Source organism: Portunus trituberculatus, chromosome 4 (assembly GCF_017591435.1).
Source record: "Portunus trituberculatus isolate SZX2019 chromosome 4, ASM1759143v1, whole genome shotgun sequence".
Classification (NCBI taxonomy): Eukaryota; Metazoa; Arthropoda; class Malacostraca; order Decapoda; family Portunidae; genus Portunus; species Portunus trituberculatus.
Window position 1 is genome coordinate 5,423,050 of NC_059258.1, and position 19,521 is coordinate 5,442,570.

Genomic DNA, 19,521 nt, shown 5'->3' on the forward strand with positions numbered 1-19,521 from the left:
TGTCACTGCATACTCAGAGGTGCAGTGAGTGTGGGTGATTGCATTGTCTTCACTCACATCACTGTATGGTTCACTAAGGCATAGATGGGTATGTCAGAGTGTTTACAAGGATATTTCACTGTTTTAGATTTGTTCACAGTTTTAGCTCATTTTTGTTGTTTTTTTTATTATGGTTATTTATCTATTTGTAAGGTTATTTCTGTTTTATGTAATGTTTCACTGTTCTGCATAGTTACTTTTAGTTTCTGGTCTTTTTTTCACTGTTTTAGATAATTTGTTCTCAATTTTAGCTCATTTTCCATTTTTTTTGTATCATTATTTATCTATTTGTAAAGATACTTTTCTGCTTTATATCATGTTTCACTGTTCTGCATGGTTATTTTCAGTTTCTAGTTTTTTTCTCCCTATTTTGCAAAATATCTACACTGTTCAAGCCATTTTCTCACTGTTTATAAGGCTATTTTACAGTCTGCTGGCTTGTCTCACTATTTACATTTAGATTCCATTGCTAGGAGATGATTTTACTGCTTCAAAGACTATCATATATACAGTTCAGGCAATTATTTCACTGTGTAGGAGCTAGTATCATTATTCATGCATTCATTTCACTGTGCATACATTAATTTCACTGCTCATACATTCATTTCACTGCTCATACACTCATTTCACTACTCATATGTTCACTATACTAAGGCATGTCAGTTAAGAGACCATAACCTGCTTGATGGAACCTTAACCCCTTCAGTACTGGGATACATTTTTACCACAAGTTTTGGTTATAATTAGACCATTTTATTGACATTAAGAAGGGTCTATGGAGGTGAGATGATTAATAGCCAGAGTCTTCACTATTTCAATCCCCCACATAAGTTTCTAAAGGAGTATAAAATCACCAAATAGTAAGCAGACTGAATATTGAAACGTGTCATGTACTGAAGAGGTTAAATTGTCAATTAATGACAAGTTTTGTCATTAATTACTACCATGAGAGAGAGAGAGAGAGAGAGAGAGAGAGAGAGAGAGAGAGAGAGAGAGAGAGAGAGAGAGAGAGAGAGAGAGAGAGAGAGAGAGAGAGAGAGAGAGAGAGAGAATCCTACATCACTGCTCATAAACTCCTAAGGCATACAAACAGTATATAATATTCACTAACAATATCTGAGATGCAGTGAAAGTGGCTGTCTTTTATACACATGTCAGTGTCAATACACACACACACACACACACACACACACACACACACACACACACACACAGAGTTATCTAAGGCAGGTTCATTACAGCAGTGTCTTGTTCTCACTCAACAAAAGACCAAGAACAGGATCATTGCATCACTAATTTGGCAGAAAGGACTCAATTCTTAACTATATTTGTAAATCTGATGAAAGAATCAAAATATTACATCTCACTGAAACAAGGCTCTTAATGTGACAGTTAGCTGGGATGAGAGACAAAAAGTACTTGATTGCTGACTGAAATAAAGAAAATGCTATTATTTCCTAACAAAAACCAGGTTATTAACAGTTGGGATGAAAAACGAGGAGTTATGCATCACTAGTCTGCAGAAAATACTTGATTCCTTCACTAAACTGGTCTGTAATCTGAAGTAAATGAAAGTTCTATGATTCCTAACAAAACATGACTGAACTCCTTCAGTACTGGACACTTTTTTACATTGAGTTTTGGGCACATTATACAATTTTATTTACATTAGAAAGAGTCTATGGAGGTCAGAAGGTTAATGTCCAGTCATCACTATTTTAATGCTGTATAAAATCACCAAATGGTAGACAGAATGAATATGGAAATGCATCGTACTACAGAAGGGGTTCATGATAGTTGAGGGAAAAAAAAGATGAGTTTTACATCCTTTGTCTAGCAAGACACTTACTTCCAGCAAAACCTGAATCTGTAATTTGATAGTGAAAAGTTACCATTATCACATCATCATTAATACTTCACAAATTTGAGATCTACGCCACACCTCCATTACACACTTAAGCTACACAGATTTTTAAGGGTGTTTTTATGGTTCTAGCAATAACTGAACAAGATTTACACATTATTAACAGGGATTTTTAAGAATATTTTTACAGTTCTAGTTGCAAATTAACAATATATCTAATAACTTAAAGGAGAAACAGTCTTGAGAACTCAGCTAATCACCTCTGTGGCCTTGGAAAACAGCCACGAGACCAGAGTGTTTCCAAATGTAACCTTAACTGTACAACTCAAATGTTTCTAATTACTTACATCATTAACAACTATTTGGCAGGTAGACAGAAGACTTCAAAATGTAATACAGTGTTCCATCAACACTTAGGAAGGCCGATTCATGTAATTTATTAAGCTAAGACTGAGGAAACACTGGCATGACTATGGATGGATGAAATACTGCAGAGAACACTTCAAACCAGCGACAAGATGAAAAGAAAGGAAGACTAACGTTTCTATCTTTCTAGCGTCTTATTCATCTATGACTGAGGAATTGTTGGCATATCTCTGAGTGGACGAAATACTGGAATTGTTAAGGATAAGATAACATTGTAAACCAGTAAATATAGAAAGTAAACATGTATCATTTTCTTAATTACTTCTACTGATAAAGAAAGCACAGATATAGTTGAAATAGTTGATACAGAATTGGAATTGTTAAAGATAAGATAAAATTGGAAACTGGTAAAGATTGTGTTGAAAATGTAGAAAGTAAATAAATGTATCTTCCTTAATTACTCCTATTGATCAAGAAAGCATTGATATCTATTAATGGATGAAAAAGTACTGGAATTATTAAAGAATAGATAAGATGCAAACCAGTAAAGAAAGTAGAAAATAGAGAAAGTTAATAAATGTATCTTTCTTTTTTGTTACTTCTATTGATAAAGAAAACACTGATATCTCTTAATGGACAAAATAGTACTGGTATTGTTAAGATAAGAATGCAAACCAGTAAAGAAAGAGAAAATATTTAAATTTATGTATCTTTTTTTTTTGTTACTTCTATTGATAAAGAAAACACTGATCTCTTAATGGGTGAAATAGTACTGGTATTGTTAAGATAGATAAGAATGCAAACCAGTAAAGAAAGTAGAGAAAATATTGAAAGTAAATACACGCATCTTTTTTTGTTACTTCTATTGAGAGGGAAAACATTGATATCTATTAATGGGTGAAAAAGTACTGGAATTGTTAAAGAACATTGCAAACAAGTAAAGATTGTGTAGAAAATATTGAAAGTAAATACACGCATCTATTTTTGTTACTTCTGAGTGAAAAAAACATTGATATTACACATGGATAAGACAACAATGCATCAGGAGTGTGGAAAAATTCAAAATTAGAACACTACTTTAGAATTTGTGACTTCTAAAACGACAGCAAAAATTTGAACACTAGTCAAGGAAACAATAAGATACATTAATACTCTCACTAAAAAAATAAATCAATATCTTTGGGATGGATAAAATAGAGATGGAAAAATACAGAAGTAGCAGCTAAATACATAATACTGTACTTCATATTTAAAAACTGCAAGACTCTGACTGAAAAAATATTAGTAAGTTAATCTAACACTCCTTACAAATAAAAAAAATGACCAAATTAAACAAAAAGCATGAGAAAAAAATAATAAAACGACCATGAAATATGCAACTTTTCATTAAAAAACAAGCGATACAAGCATGATGTCCGGAGAGTGAGAAAATAATCATCAAAAAACATCAAGAAATACACAGGTTCCCATAACGAAGAGAAAACAGAGACACGGCTCAAGCTGGAGGGGGCACTTCAGTAAATATGATACGTGTGAGAACTGGCAAGGCACCTAAATAAACACACACACACACACACACACACACACACACACACACACACACACACACACACACACACACACACACGTAGATCTTCAAACCACACCCAAACACACACTGACATTCATTCACACACACACACACAGATACTAGAAACACAAACACAGCACAAAACAACAACACAAGAACACAGGGCAGCACACACACACACACACACACACACACACACACACACACACACACACACACACACACACACACACACACAAAACACACACACACTGGAGGGACGCAAATTTAAGGAGAAGCTAAAAAGGAAGGCAGGATTTGCTTGTCGTAGGAGGGAGCAAGTAAGGACGACTCAGTGAATGTGGCATCACAGAACAATAATGCCTGTCCTGCTAGACATATGCTGGGGTCTGTGGTAAGGATGACAAGGTGACAGTTTGCTCAGGTTCCAGGATGAGTGTCTAGGCTTTCACTGGTATCAAAGACTTCTCACCACTAGAAGTAATGTAGCTTTATGCGACTACAAAGGCTTTCACTGGTACCAAAGATTTCACACCACCAGAAGTAATGTGATTTTAAACAACTACGAGGAAGAACGGGCTTAGAAAGAATGGATTTAGTGATTTTTTTTACTTAGTTTTGATTATTAGAGGTGGGTTGTAGAATATGAAAGATTTAAAAAGAACCCGAAGTAATGTGATCTTGGGTGTCTACAAGGAAGAAACAGATTAAAAAAATAGATAGTGATTTTTATTTAGTTTGAAGATTAGAGGTGGCTGTAAGATAAGTGATGTCTCAGTGACTGGTAGTTAAGGAAAGGTGCATCAAATAGTAGTCTAAATGTTAAAGACAGATAAAAATATAGATTTTACAATTTTTTTTAAGTCATTTTCAAGATAGAAAACATTATCAAATCACATTACTTGTTCTGTGGTGTTTAAAATGACAGTCACCAGGATGAAACCTTGTTGAAATCCCATATCTATCAGTTTTATGGTGCTTGGAAGTGAAGTTAAATGAAAAAAAATGATCAAATCACATTATTTTAAAAAGGACAGTTGAGTAAAAAAAATTTCAAATCTCATATCCATCAGTTTTATGGTGTTTGGAAGTAAAGTTGTCAGGAAAACCATCGTTAAATCACTTCATTATTAATTCTATGGTGTTTAGAAGTACAGTCAGCTCCTGTCACTAATACTAAGACTGAAAAACCTCATTAAATCCTATATCAATTAATTTTGTGGTATTTACGAGTAGTTAGGTAATATTACAACAACAAAAAGAGACATTAAGACTAATTTGTCAGTTTTGAGTTTAAATTTTTCATACCAAAAGAAAACACTGGTGTACATATAAAAATAGATTGTTAACTAGTGTACTTATAAAAATAGACTAATGTTAACTAAAAAAAAAAAAAACATCTCATTAAGCGCCCAGTTTGTTAGTGTTGAGTTTAGCATTACCTACAAAAAAGGCAGACATTAGAACAAGTTAAACGTCTCAATAGTCAATCTTGTTTCACTGTCTACACTGAAACACTGATCGTTCTTCACACAACAAAGAAATCAGGAGACAGTAACCTTGTCAATACAGAACCTTACTTTAACTTGATGTTCAAGCACTTAGAATATAAACAAGACCTTTTTTCTAACTTGGACAAAAAAGCAATGATAAATGAGAATTACAAAGCATTATTCCCTGTCAGTAATTGAAAACACACCAACAATTTTCATTTAGTCCACAAATTTAAGCGTAATTTCTCTCTATCCGTCCCAGTCAGTCAAAACACAACAACAATCATTCTTTTTTTCAATCTAATCATCAAATATAAGCTTGTTTCTATCTCTATCAATACTGCAAAACATAATTCCCTGCCATAAAGTCAAAAGACAATCAATAACTTCTATTTTCACATTTAATCATCAAATATAAGCTTGTTTTTACTTCTATCTATCCGGCAAAGACTTCAATCCCTGCCATAAAGTCACTTCCTCATTTAATCATCAAATATAAGCTTGTTTTTACTTCTATCAATCCTGCAATCCTGCCATTACCAAAACATAATCAATAATCCTCCTACTTCCTCATTTAATCATCAAATATAAGCTTGTTTCTATTTCCATCAATTCTGTCGTCAAAACACACCAATAATGAATGCTCCTTTCTCATCTAATCCTGAAATATAAGTCTGTGTCTACCTCTATCTATCCTGCAAGACAATTCCCTGCCATCAAGTCATATATTACTAACTCTACAACTTTTCCATTAGTTATAAGACTCAAGACTGCTTCTATTCTACCTCTTGCCCTCCAACCACTAAGGAAACATTAGTCTACCTTCATTTTTCATCCACTGTAAACCTCAAGACTTCTTCCACATCACCATTAGTCTCCCAAACTACTAAGTTATGAAATACCACAACATTTCACTCACTACAGGACCCAGCCATACTCACTTGAAGAGAAGGAAAGCAAGGACGATCATTTAAGACTGCCAGAAGTTATCATCATCTCGGGAACATTGAAGAAATTTACTGGACGTGTATTTAGAGTTTCCAGGACAAAATCTTCAAAGGAAAGTTAAGATATAGCGAGAATAAAGACAATTTGATCATGTATTAAAGGTTTCTGGAAAGAAATCTTCAGAGGAAAATTAAGATATAATGAAAATAAAGGCAATTTGATCATGTATTAAGATTTTCCGGGATAAAATCTTAGGAGAAAAGTCAAGATACAGTGAGAATAAAGACAATTTGATCATTTTTCCTGCTTTTGTTTGTGAGGTTTTGTTGTTATTGTGGTTTTTGTATACTTTTTGAGTAGTGTTATTATAAATTGGGTATTTTAGGTTAGGTTAGGTTAGGTTAGGTTAGGTTTGTTTTGGTGAGGTTAAGTTAGGTTAGGCGTAATTTGAAATGGGCGTTTCTTAAGGTAAGCTATTATTCTAAACAAGCTTCTCTAAATTAATTTTTGAGGGGATGGCATCGTTTTAAATACACTTTTCTATACGTTTTTTTGGGGAGGAGCATTATTCTAAACAAGCTTTACTATACAATCTTTAGAGGGGACATTAATCTTAATAGACGTTTTTATAATTTTAGGGGCGGGTGTCATTATATATAAGCTTTTCTATACTTTTTTGGAGGGGTATTCTAATGACTTTATATAATTTCTTAACAAGAGTATAATTCTAAACAGGCTTTATATAACTTTTAGTACCATTCTCTGGCCTCCTTGATATAAAAAACACAGATTTCTGGAAAAGACCAATATCATAAGCTTCCTAAAACCACAAAGACTTGACACAATGGCCATAGAGTGAGCCAGAGATTTATTAAGAATGCTATGTTTCCAGCAATAAGGATCGATGAATTGGTCTGAGGTGTGGGAGGGAGGGAAACACTGCACACACCCACCACAGAGGCAGGTTATACAGTATCCCAGACAAAGACCAAGAAAAAGAAAGCAAAAAAGGAAGGTAAGCAAACAGAAAGAACATGGCCAGGAGAAAGAGAAAGAAAAAGGAGGCAAAAAGGGTAAGGGAAGAGAAAAAAAACATGGCCAGAAATAAAAGCAAGAAAAAAATATAAAAGAAAAAGGTGAGGGAACTTATAAAACACAGCCAGGAAAGACAAAGGAAAAGAAAGCAAAAGAAAAGGTGAGGGAACAGTAAAAACATGGCCAGGAGAAACAGAGCAAGGAAAAGGAAGCAAGAAGGGTGAGGGAACAGTGCAGTACAGTACAGTGGAAGGCAGGGTGAGGGTAGAGTGGAAGGCAAGGTGAGGGTACAATGGAAGGTAGGGTGAGGATACAGTAAGAACATACCCAGGATAAGGCATGAAATGTAGGGCCTTCTTTTTAAATCTTTCTGTTCCACTTGGCTAGTTTTTCTTTCCTACATATAAAAATTTAATAAAATATGCAAAAAAGGAAGATAAAGAGAGGGTACAGTGGACATGGCCAAGAAAAACAAGGTAAATATAAAGGTAAACAGGCAAGGATGCAGTAAAGACAAGGACAAGAGAAATAAGGAGAGGAGGAAGGGAAATTAATGTGTGGCAATATGTATGAGTTGATATTTGTTGTGTTGATGCATATATTCAATTTTTTCCCTATCCTTTTATCAGTTTTTCCAGCTTAGTTTAGGTTAGGTTGAGTTGGGTAAGTCAAGATTGCCTGATTTAACACACCATGACCTCACTGTTCGTTTATGTTCTGTTGACATACCCACGCATGCACACACGCACACGAGATTATACACACACACACACACACTTTCAATTTCTCATTATTTCATCATCATTTTGCAGGTTGTTAGATTAGGTTAGGTTGGTGAAGACTGTCTAATCGTCACATACAATCTCTCACTATTTATCCTCTTGTTCTAACCATTAATTGTAGGTTATGTCAGTTAGGTTAAATTAGCTTCCCTCACTTAACCTGACCTGGTCTGACCTTTGACCTTCACCAATAGCTGGCTAAGTTAGTTTACAATAGATTATGTTAGATTAGATTAGTTGAGGTATCCAAGCTTAACCTAACCTAACCTAACCTACACAGCCTACCCCATACCTGCTCAGTGTTAGGTTAGGTTACTCCAATATTATATTAGCTCGAGTACCTTAACCTAACCTAACCTAACGAGAGATAACCTGCCATAGTCACTGCACACACACACACACACACACACACAAACAGCTGTTTGTTCTCTCCACAGACAAGCTGAAGCAGCTTAAAATGCCGAATGAAGAGTATGGAAAGAGGATGGAAGACAACAAATGTGAAAGTGTGGAGCTGCAAGAGAAGATCAGGCTTTTGTCAGTCTGACAAAAGCCCGGGAAGAGCCAGTTGCTTGCTTCTATGGCTGGCCACACTCCATCCTCTCTCTCTAAGTGACGAAAACAAATAGCATTGTTTGAAGAAGTGAAGAAAGAAAACATGGGGCATGTCATCTCTCAACTAAGGCATGAACTGGAGATGTGGGAGAAGTGCTATGTGGGAGAGGAAGAGGAGGAGGCATTCCTTCCTTATGTATTAGATGAATGCACTGAAGTTTTGGAAGCACAGCACATAATGTTGAGGTGGAAAGGAAGGAATGTCACACAGCAAATCAGGAGGTGTATGCTGCACCGGACCTATGGCATCAGTTGTGGGGCTGACACCTTGACTTGGAGGAACAGTCCAACAACCCAGATAGACTGTTTGAGAACCAGGGTTGTGCTCTGCTGCAAGAGAAGATGAAAAGGAGCAGTTATGGGTAAACTGCCTCATGTTGAGGAGTTAGAAGATTTGGTTGAAATCCACAGAAGAGTGGCCAGCCATTCCTGGTGAAGGGACAGACAGTGAGTGACTACATCCTTGATCACTGGCATCACCACTATGACCAGAGAGAACAGGAGAGGAAAGAGAAGCAAATGGCACACACCAAAGAACTGCTACACGAGACCAGGCTGGGCAGCAGACCTTGCACTGTGAACTACAAACGTCACGTGGCAGCTGAGGAATATGGCAGGAAGACCAGAGACGTATACAAGAGAATAACTCTCCAAAACCCTCCTTAGTGTCCACCATCATAACAACTCCTCATAGTTCACGAGGCTGAAGCATCCTATGTGTCCGCAACCAGAAGACACTGCGACCAGTTCCTACTGAGGAGGACAAGACCCATGGGTCTTCAGAAGACATTTCTAATTATTCAATTTCTCTAACACCATTCATCTGCACAGCAAACATGAAAACTGGTCTCCAACAGCCACAGCCACAGCCACAGAAAGGTCACTTTCCTCCTCTGAGCCAGAGTTGTTCCCAAAGATCTTAAAGTGAGGAAGTTATTTCTCAAGATCAGGAAGACAATCTGACACATCAGTCCTCTTCTCTGCATATTATCTCCTGAACATAGTACTTTATTCCTCTTACTATACAAATTGGATGTATATGTAGTCATTTTGCTTGAATTAAAGAAATGCTTGCCTTTCTTCAACTCAGATGATTGTAACGAGACAGAATTAATGAGTCATCATGTTTATAATTTCAGTGATAACTTAAACCCAAAGATTTATTTTCCTGTTCATATAAAATAATAAGATTTTTTATTGATTCACATATTTCACTAAATTAGCAAGTAAAATTTATCCTTGTTGCTGTCGGTGGCTCTTACTACATTTACATTTTAAACGTATTTATACATTTTGGACGTAAGTTCCTATCTTTTAGTTAGTATGAAACTTTTCTTACTTTTAGCAAATGAATAAGACTGAAGTGTATGTTCAAGAAAGATGATGCGCTGCTATCTGTCATATGGGTGGAAAGGACGAGTGTCTCCCTGTGGTAGCAAGACTCCTCTATGTGTTATATGTACTATTCTTGATAGATGAGCTGTCCTCAGTCTTCTTCAAACACACACACACACACACACACACACACACACACACACACACACACACACACACACACACACACACACACACAGCAGGGTAGCAGTGTGCACAGGGAGGCCACAAGAAACACACACACACACACACACACACACACACACACACACACACACACACACACACACACACACACACACACACACACACACACACACACACACACACACACACACACACACACACACACACACACACACACATGAGAATCGCATCAGTCTGCCACACACACCTTGCACTAGGAGGCATGGCAGGCAACACTTGGCTATAAGGCGCCCTCACTGTGGGGTCCAGACTGGGTTCGGTTTGGGCTTCTAACCTATTCTAACCTTTGACACTGTGTTCTGTTAGATCACGTTAAGTTATGTCATCTACCTGAATATTATCACCAAGCTAGGTTACATTATCTAACCAAACCCAATCACCAAGTTACATCAAGCCCACTCTAACCTAACCTAATTTACTCTAACCTGACCCTCACAACAGCAGCCTGACCCCAAGTGATTCAAGTTAGCAAGCTGACCAACCCTTCCCACAAGCGCCACACACACTCCCAGCCACCATGACCCTCAAGCAGCCAATCCACACACCGGTAAAATATATTGATAGTTATCACAAACCACTGGGCAGGAAGGAAGGAAGGAAGGAAGGAAGGAAGGGAGAAAGAAGGGAGCAATTAGTGGGAAATCAATCATAGGAACCACTAAACACAAAGGAAGGAAGGAAGGAAGGAAGGAGAGAGAGAGAGAGAGAGAGAGAGAGAGAGAGAGAGAGAGAGAGAGAGAGAGAGAGAGAGAGAGAGAGAGAGAGAGAGAGAGAGAGAGAGAGAGAGAGAGAGAGAGAGAGAGAGAGGAGAAACTTGAGAATTAAGAGAATGTTAGTGCTTAGATAAAAGTTAAGAATGATGTCTGTTATGTAGGATGGATAGATAGATAGATAGATAGATAGATAGATAGATAGATAGATAGATAGATAGATAGATAGATAAATAGATATATAGATAGATAGATAGATAGATAGATAGATAGATAGATAGATAGATAGACAGATAGATAAATAGACAGATAAATAGATAGACAGATAGACAGATAGATTGATAGATAGACAGATAGATAGATAGATAGAGATAGATAGATAGATGGATAGAGATACAGACAAAAAGCCCTCCACCAATCCCTGTCCATTATTTAGGCATTAAAACTTCTAACACAGAACTTAGTGTAAGTCACATGTTTCAATAAAAGTTGCTAGTCTAGTGTTTGTCTAAGGTACAGTCAGACAGGGAGACAGACAGACAAACAGCCCTCCTCCAATCCCTGTCTATCATTAAATTAAAATATTACAATGTTTAAATAAAAGATCATAAGTCTGGTGTCTGTCTATGGTAAAGCCAGACAGACACACAAACAGGTAGACAGGCAGGCAAACAAGACAGCCCTCCTCCAGCCCTGTCCATTGCTGAGGCATCAACAAGTGTGGGAGGAACAAAAAGAGGAATAATATGATATGCAACTGTTGCATAAATCCGTTGTCGTGTTGTCTGAGGCATTGTAGTCCTCACACACATACACACACACACACACACACACACACACACACACACACACACACACACACACACACACACACACACACACCATAAAAAATCATTAGATACTTATTGCTTAAAGCTTATCCAAGAAGCAGTCGTCTCAAGCCCCTACACCTTAGAACGTCCACCACCACCACCGCCGCACTGCCTCACACACCAGTGATGGGAGGCAGCGCAGCGGTGGCACCAGTGGGAGAGAAGGCCTAGCTAGGGTCAGCACTACGGGGGTCCAGCCTGAGGCCCAAGGAAGGCTGGAATGTGTGGCCACAGACTGCGAGGGGTGACCTGGGGTGGCCTCGAGGGGACCTGGAGGTGACACAGCTCCACCACCATCACCATCACCACCACTATCACTGTCTCGTTGCACCAATACAGTGTTCACAATCTTGCATCACCAGCATCACTAGCAGAGGTCACCAGGGAGGCACCGGGCAGCCCACACAGTGCCACAGAGGCAGCCCAGCGTGGCACAGTCTTCCCTACAACACTATCAACAATTGCACCGAGTTGTTCCACGCTCACCTAAAGAATCATGCATAATCTTTTAACACTGCTAACATTACTGGAGTTAAGACCATGTGCAGTCCCCACGGCAGCCACCGAGCACCGCCGCACCGTCGCACAGCCTGGGAGGGCAGCAGGCGCCCCCCAGCAGCACTCAGAAACACCCATCCCGCCAGTCCTCCTGAGGGCCGGCCTGGAAGCGAGGAGGAGCCAAACCAGACCTGCAGGACAACACTCTCTCAGATACACACTTCCACTGCCTCCACCACCTCCTCCTCCTCCTGTTTGATTCAGACTTCAGAGGAAAGAAAAGTTCACCCAAGCAATTCTAAGATCACTTGTTTATGATTCCTGCTGCAAATAAACTAAGACCATTTCATCTCGGCCAGCAACTCCAAGACCTCTATCACTTGTCTGCTTCATTCCTGCTACAAGTAAACAGTGAAAATGTCTGTTCCTCTCTCTCCAGCAACTTCAAGACCTTCATCACTCATCTCTTCCATTCACAATAAAGATAAACAGCAAAAATACCAGTTCCTCTCACCCAATCAACACCTACACCAACACCACCAGCACATCCACCACTTGTCTATTTGGTTCCTACCGCAAATGAAGTGTAAAACTAGATCCTCTCAACTCAACACTACCACTGCCTCCACCACTCTTCTTTCCTCAACTGCAGGGATGAGGCAAGTGATCTGAACCATTGCGTCAAACTTCTCTAAAATCAATAACAGTTCCAAATAGTTTAAAGGCCAGTGCAGTTTACCAGATAGCTTGATGTTCCTCTAAAAAAACAATGATGTCACAGGAAGGTGGATATGAACATGGTTAAGGTCAGTATTAATTTCATTGCCCTGTGTTGTGTTAACTTCAAAACAAATGACAGTCCCAATTAGTTTAGTTCACCAGAAATTTTGACACTATAAAAAAAATGACACAGAAAGGCAGATAAGAACAAAAGTAGATTCAGTATCCCAGTTTCCTTGTGTTGTCTGTCTAACTTCAAAACAAATGACAGTTCCAGTTAATTTAGTTCACCAGATCTTGACACTATAAATAAAAAAATGACACAAAGGTAGATAAAAAATAAATAAATATATAAATAAATCCAGTTAGTTCAGTTCATCAGAGATCTAAACAATGATCATAAAAAAGGCAGATCAAAAAATATGCCTAGATTCAGTATTATAGTTTTCCTTGCCTTGCTCCACTAAACTCCTGCCTGCTTCTGTATCTGCCTATCACTTGAACTTATTTAAGAGGTTACAAGACATTTATCCCATTCTTCAGGCTCTCTTGACTCTGTTTGGGGACTGGCATCTCAGTGGGCCTTTTTGTATGATTTTTCTTGTTGCTCTTGGCCAGTCTTTCCCTCTAACATAAAAAAAGTCCCAACCAATTCTCACACAAAAATCAATTAGATTCAGTACTCCAGTTTTCCTTACCTTGCCTCCTGAAATCCCAGACCTCACCACAGCCCCACAGAGCCGCACACAGCCCCAGCCTTCTTACCTTGCTCTGGGGGCCTGGAGGCGAGACCCTGGCCTAGGAATACCACTGGACTTAGGCTTAGGAATCTCAGTGGGCTGGGGAAGACCTGATGCACCGCCGGCCGACACTCGCACTGGAGAGGGAGCGCTTAGACGACTCCTCATCTGTGGGGTTAGGTCAGCTCGTGTCAGGTTTGCTTAGGTTGAGTTGGGTTAGGTTAGATTTAACTAGATTAGGTTAGGTTAGGTTAGCTTTAGGTTTGGTTAGATTACATTAGGTTGGGTAGGGTAGAGTTGAGTTGGGTTGGGTTGGGATGGATTGGGTTGGGTTAGATTAGGTTACATCAGATTAGGTTAAGTTAGGTTAGGTTTGGTTTGATTTGATTTGTTTTGGGTTGGGTTGGTTTGGTTTTGGTTTTGGTTAGTTTGGTTTGGTTTGGGTTGGTTGGGTTGGGCTGGGCTATATAGATTGGGTTAGGTTAGGTTACATTTATGGTGTTTGGGGACATAAAGGGTGATTAATATGAAAACAAAGTAGAGAAGGAGGAAGAGCAGTAGAAAGATAGTGTTTTAAAGGGAGGAATACAAAAATGGTATATTAAAAGGCATGAGAACAGCATTCTTGACTATGAAACACACAAACACACAAACACACAAAAACACAAACACACACACACACACTAACACATCCTAACATCCACAGAATCAAAACTGGTCAATAGCTGCGAGAGGAGATGCAGTTTTGTAGATAATTCTGAAACACAAAAAACAGGAACTAGATTTTCATTTTTTTTTTTTAACACATATTTCCTTTTAACATCGTACCATCCTACCACAAATCCTACAGCACCCCAGCACATCCTACCTGGGGCGTCTGCAGCTTGGAAGTCCTGGAGGGGTGGCGGAGGTCGGTCTGGGAGGCGGAGGGGGAGCCGTGGGAGCGCGCTGGGGAGGCTCCTCTGCTGCTGCCTGGTGTAGTGTGTGAGTGGTGGTCCAGGAGCCGTGGATCGCTGCCCCCCAGACCACGGTGAAGGCCCCCTGGTGCCCGCATCCCTCCCGCACCGCCCCCTATGCTGCTGCGGCCTGCAAGAGTGAGGGATGTGAGGAATTATGGTAATAAGGTGAGTATATAAGGTCATCCACACATGGCAGTCCCTGTAGGAAAGATGTCTGCCTTATTACACCTTAGAAGGAATGACATTAAAACATTCAATCTTCAAACACACACACACACACACACACACACACACACACACACACACACACACACACACACACACACGCATATGGTCACTCCACCACACTCCATTCCTCTTAAATAACCTAACCTAAATTTACTATACCCAACACACACACACACACACTATATGGACAAAGAAATGATGAAGAAATTGATAAGTACTAAAATAAGACCTAGATTGGAATATGCAGGAGTTCTGTGGACCCCCCATAAAAAGAAACACATAAGGAAATTGGAGAGACTACAAAAAACGGCTACAAGAATGGTTCCAGAATTTAAAGGGATGACATATGAGGAGAGACTAAAGGCTATGGATCTACCAACCCTGGAGCAGAGAAGAGAGAGAGGGGATCTGATACAAGTTTATAAGTTGATTAACAGAATGGATCAGGTGGATAATGAGAAACTAATCCTGAGAGAAGAATATGACATTAGAAGCACAAGATTGCATAGTAAGAAACTGAGGAAGGGAAGATATCTGAGAGATGTTAAAAAATATAGTTTCCCACAAAAATGTGTTGAGACTTGGAACAGTTTGAGTGAGAAAGTGGTGTCAGCAACGAGTGTGCATAGTTTTAAAGAAAAATTGAATAAGTGTAGATATGGAGATGGGGCCACACAAGCATAAAGCCCAGGCCCTGTAAAACTACAACTAGGTAAACACACACACACACACACACACACACACACACACACACACACACACACACACACACACACACACACACACACACACACATTGTCATACTCCCAAACCAAACTATAATTTTTTTTATTAAAAAAAAAATTAACCCAACCTAGCCTAGCCTAGCCTAACTTAATCTAACATAACATAACATAACATAACATAACATAACATAACATAACATAACATAACATAACTTAACATAACATAACCTAACCTAACCTAACCTAACCCAACCCAACCCAACCCAACCCAACCCAACCCAACATAACCTTACCACACTTTACCATTATAACACTCAAGGCTCTCTTAAAGAAAATAAAATAGCCTTACTATACCCTACACACACACACACACACACACACACACACACACACACACACACACACACACACACACTCTAACTTAACTTAACCTAACCTAACCTCACCATTGCAATACTCAAGGTTGTGCTGGGAGTTGTAGGGGCTGTCTGGCGGTGTGGACAGATCCGAACCCTCCCTGGAAGGCGTGTTGTGGGCTGAGTAACGCGTGAGGGGCCTGCAGACCTCTGGGGGGGCGACGGGGGCTGCCTGTTGTGGGGGCGTTGGCTATGAGGTCCTCCTGTGAGCTGGTGACCGACCCACCTGACCCTGCTGAGGAGTATGGGTGCCCACTGGGAAGGTTGGTGCTGGCGCGGATGCCTGTGGAGGGTGGATGGTTCTTGTGGTGTGGCTGGTTGGGTTTGGTGGATAAGGGTAAGTGGATATGGTGATAGTTGGTGATAGTGTCTTGTAACGTAGCTTAGGATGTAAATAGATGAAGGGTTAAAAGCATGGGATTTACAGCCTAACTAATGAAAAATGTAAGTAAAAATGAAAAGATGCAAAATAAATTATTTACAACCTAGCAAACCCCCAAAAATTCACATAAAACATAAACACACACACACACACACACACACACACACACACACACAACACAACAACTTACACAACACGTAGTGTAGTGGTTAGCACGCTCGACTCACAATCGAGAGGGCCGGGTTTGAGTCCCGGCGCGGCGAGGCAAATGGGCAAGCCTCTTAATGTGTGGGGTGTGTTCACCTAGCAGTAAGTAGGTAGGGGATGTAACTGGAGGGGTTGTGGCCTCGCTGTCCCGGTGTGTGGAGTGTGTTGTGGTCTCAGTCCTACCCGAAGATCGGTCTATGAGCTGTGCTCGCTCCATAATGGGGAAGACTGGCTGGGTGACCAGCAGGAGACTGTGGTGAATTACACACACACACACACACACACACACACACACACACACACACACACACACACACACACACACACACACACACAATACTCAAACAAAGAATTATTTATCATTATTACATTTTTTTATACAATACGATCAACCAAGGCAACAAAATTATGAAGGAAAAACAAATTAAATAAAAAAAAAAAAACACTTAACCCAACACACACACACACACACAGCAAACAGGTGACCCCAACACAACACAGCATAGAGGTCATTTAAGTACAGCTGACCTCACTTACTCTACAAGCCTTGCACTAATATTGATCTTGATCCTTATGGTGTAGCTGGATAAGGATCAGTGAGGAGGAGGAGGAGGAGGAGGAGGAGGAGGAGGAGGAGGAGGAGGAGGAGGAGGAGGAGGAGGAGGAGGAGGAGGAGGAGGAGGAGGAGGAGGAGGAGGAATCAAATCTAGCAAGGAACAAAATGCAAGTGTGTGTGTGTGTGTGTGTGTGTGTGTGTGTGTGTGTGTGTGTGTGTGTGTGTGTGTGTGTGTGTGTGTGTGTGTGTGTGTGTGTGTGTGTGTGTGTGTGTGTGTGTGTGTGTCATGCATTTGCTCACTCAGGCACAAGTCAAAGCTATACATGAAATAAAGCTACAAAATAATATGATAGCAAGTGTGTGTGTGTGTGTGTGTGTGTGTGTGTGTGTGTGTGTGTGTGTGTGTGTGTGTGTGTGTGTGTGTGTGTGTGTGTGTGTTTACAATGACAAACATTGTCCTGTATAATGAACAAATACGGAAATGAATAAAGAATAAGAAGAAATTGAGAATGACAGGCAAAAGGAAGAGAGAAAACAAACAACTGATGAATAAGAGCAAAGAAAGAAATGAATAACAGTACAAAAAAGAGATAAATAAATGACAAACAGAACAGGAATATGAAATGAACATGCTGAATCATAAACAAACAGAAAAAAACAACAGGAAATGATGAGTATAGCAAAAACAAGAGAGGATAAACAGATGAAGAAAAAAACATAATAAATAAAAAAAAAAAACGAACAGCGAGAAAAAAGAGAAAGATAGAAAATACAAGTGAAAGCAGAAAAGAAGAAAAAAAACAAAATAAATCAAAGCACATGAAAAATAACAGCACTAAGGAAAAGAAAACACTTAAACAACACACACACAACAGGAAAGAAACACAAGGCAACAAGTAACACAATCAGGAAACAAGCCAAACACAATTGTGACACACCAAAGCACTAACACTCAAGCTACCATGCACAAACAGACTAAGAGAGCACTGGTAGAGACAACACAGCCCATTCTGGCCCTGTGTGGCACCCTTTAGCTCCCTCTAGCACAGTGCCAAGCCAACAGCAAGCAGGGGCACCAGTCAGCATACCTTGTGAGTAAAGAGGGACATACCTGGGAGCCGTGAACCTCTCCTTGGATCAGGAAGCTTTAAACCTGCAATGTGAACCCCCTGTGAGTTAATAGCCAGAGAAAGGAAGGAAGCGCTACAGAATACAAGGAGGGATGGTCTGGTGTGGCTAGATGGAAAGGGAAGTTTTGGCAATACAGAAATATAAGGAGTTTGCGTGTGTTTATGTCAGTCTTGAATGCAAAATACTGTCTTTCTTTGTTCTGTTTTTTGAGGGCCTAGTTTAAAGTGAAACAGTGTTGGCAATACAGAAATATAAGGAGTTTATGTGTTATGTCAGTCTTGAGTGCAAAATACTCTTTCTTTGTTCTCCTTGTTTTTGTGGGGCTAGTTTGAGGGGAGCAGTGTTGGCAATACAAAATTATAAAGAGCTTGTGTCGTTTGTTAATGTCAAGTCTTGGGTTTCTTAGTTTTTTGGGGGCTAGTTTGAAGGGATGTAGTCTTGGTAATACAGAATAATAATGAGTTTGTATGTGATGTAGGGATAAAAGAGCTGGTAATGTCTGTCTTGGATGCAAAATAAACTGTCTGTCTTTGCTCTCTCTGATTCAATGCATTCTCAGAGATATTTGCAATAATTTGGACATATTTAACTTTGTGTGGTATTTGCCATTGAAAATACATTAAGACACATGGTCTGATTTTGAAATGATGCCATATCTAGAAAATAGTGATTGATTATGATAAATTTTTGTACTTTTTGAGATGGCGCCATATTTAGAAGAGAAAAAACAATTCAGATAAAAATGAAACAATTAATGAAGATGGAGATTTTGATTAGAAAAGGGCATATATATTTTTTCTGCCATTTCTGTTGCCATGAGCTTCAACCACTCTCACATAACAGACACTTATTGAGCTTAACTACACTTTAAATGGGACTTTTTTCACCCTTTTTGTTTCCATTGGCCAAATTTCTCTTATGTAAAACAGGTAAGCACAAATTAAACTGCCTTTCTCTTGGTCACCCCTGCACGCTGACCTTCCCACCACCTCACCACAACAATAGGCACAGAGGGAGTCGGCAAGTGTGTGTTGGGTCATGTCGCGTCAGGTGGGTGCAGGAGGTCAGGTTACAACACAGGTCA

The 19,521-nt window shown here is 39.4% G+C and overlaps 1 protein-coding gene across 1 annotated transcript in view; it reads right to left on the bottom strand.

Moving 5' to 3' along the window:
• Positions 1-11,796: 11,796 nt before the first annotated feature.
• Positions 11,797-19,521, bottom strand: part of LOC123510842 (SLAIN motif-containing protein 2-like) — a 20,945-nt gene continuing 13,220 nt past the window's right edge. Inside the window, 6 exon segments of the mRNA XM_045266284.1 lie at positions 11,797-12,564; positions 13,859-14,001; positions 14,702-14,919; positions 16,192-16,294; positions 16,296-16,444; positions 18,418-18,459. Coding sequence (XP_045122219.1) covers positions 12,498-12,564; positions 13,859-14,001; positions 14,702-14,919; positions 16,192-16,294; positions 16,296-16,444; positions 18,418-18,459 — 722 coding nt within the window. The 3' untranslated portion in view covers positions 11,797-12,497.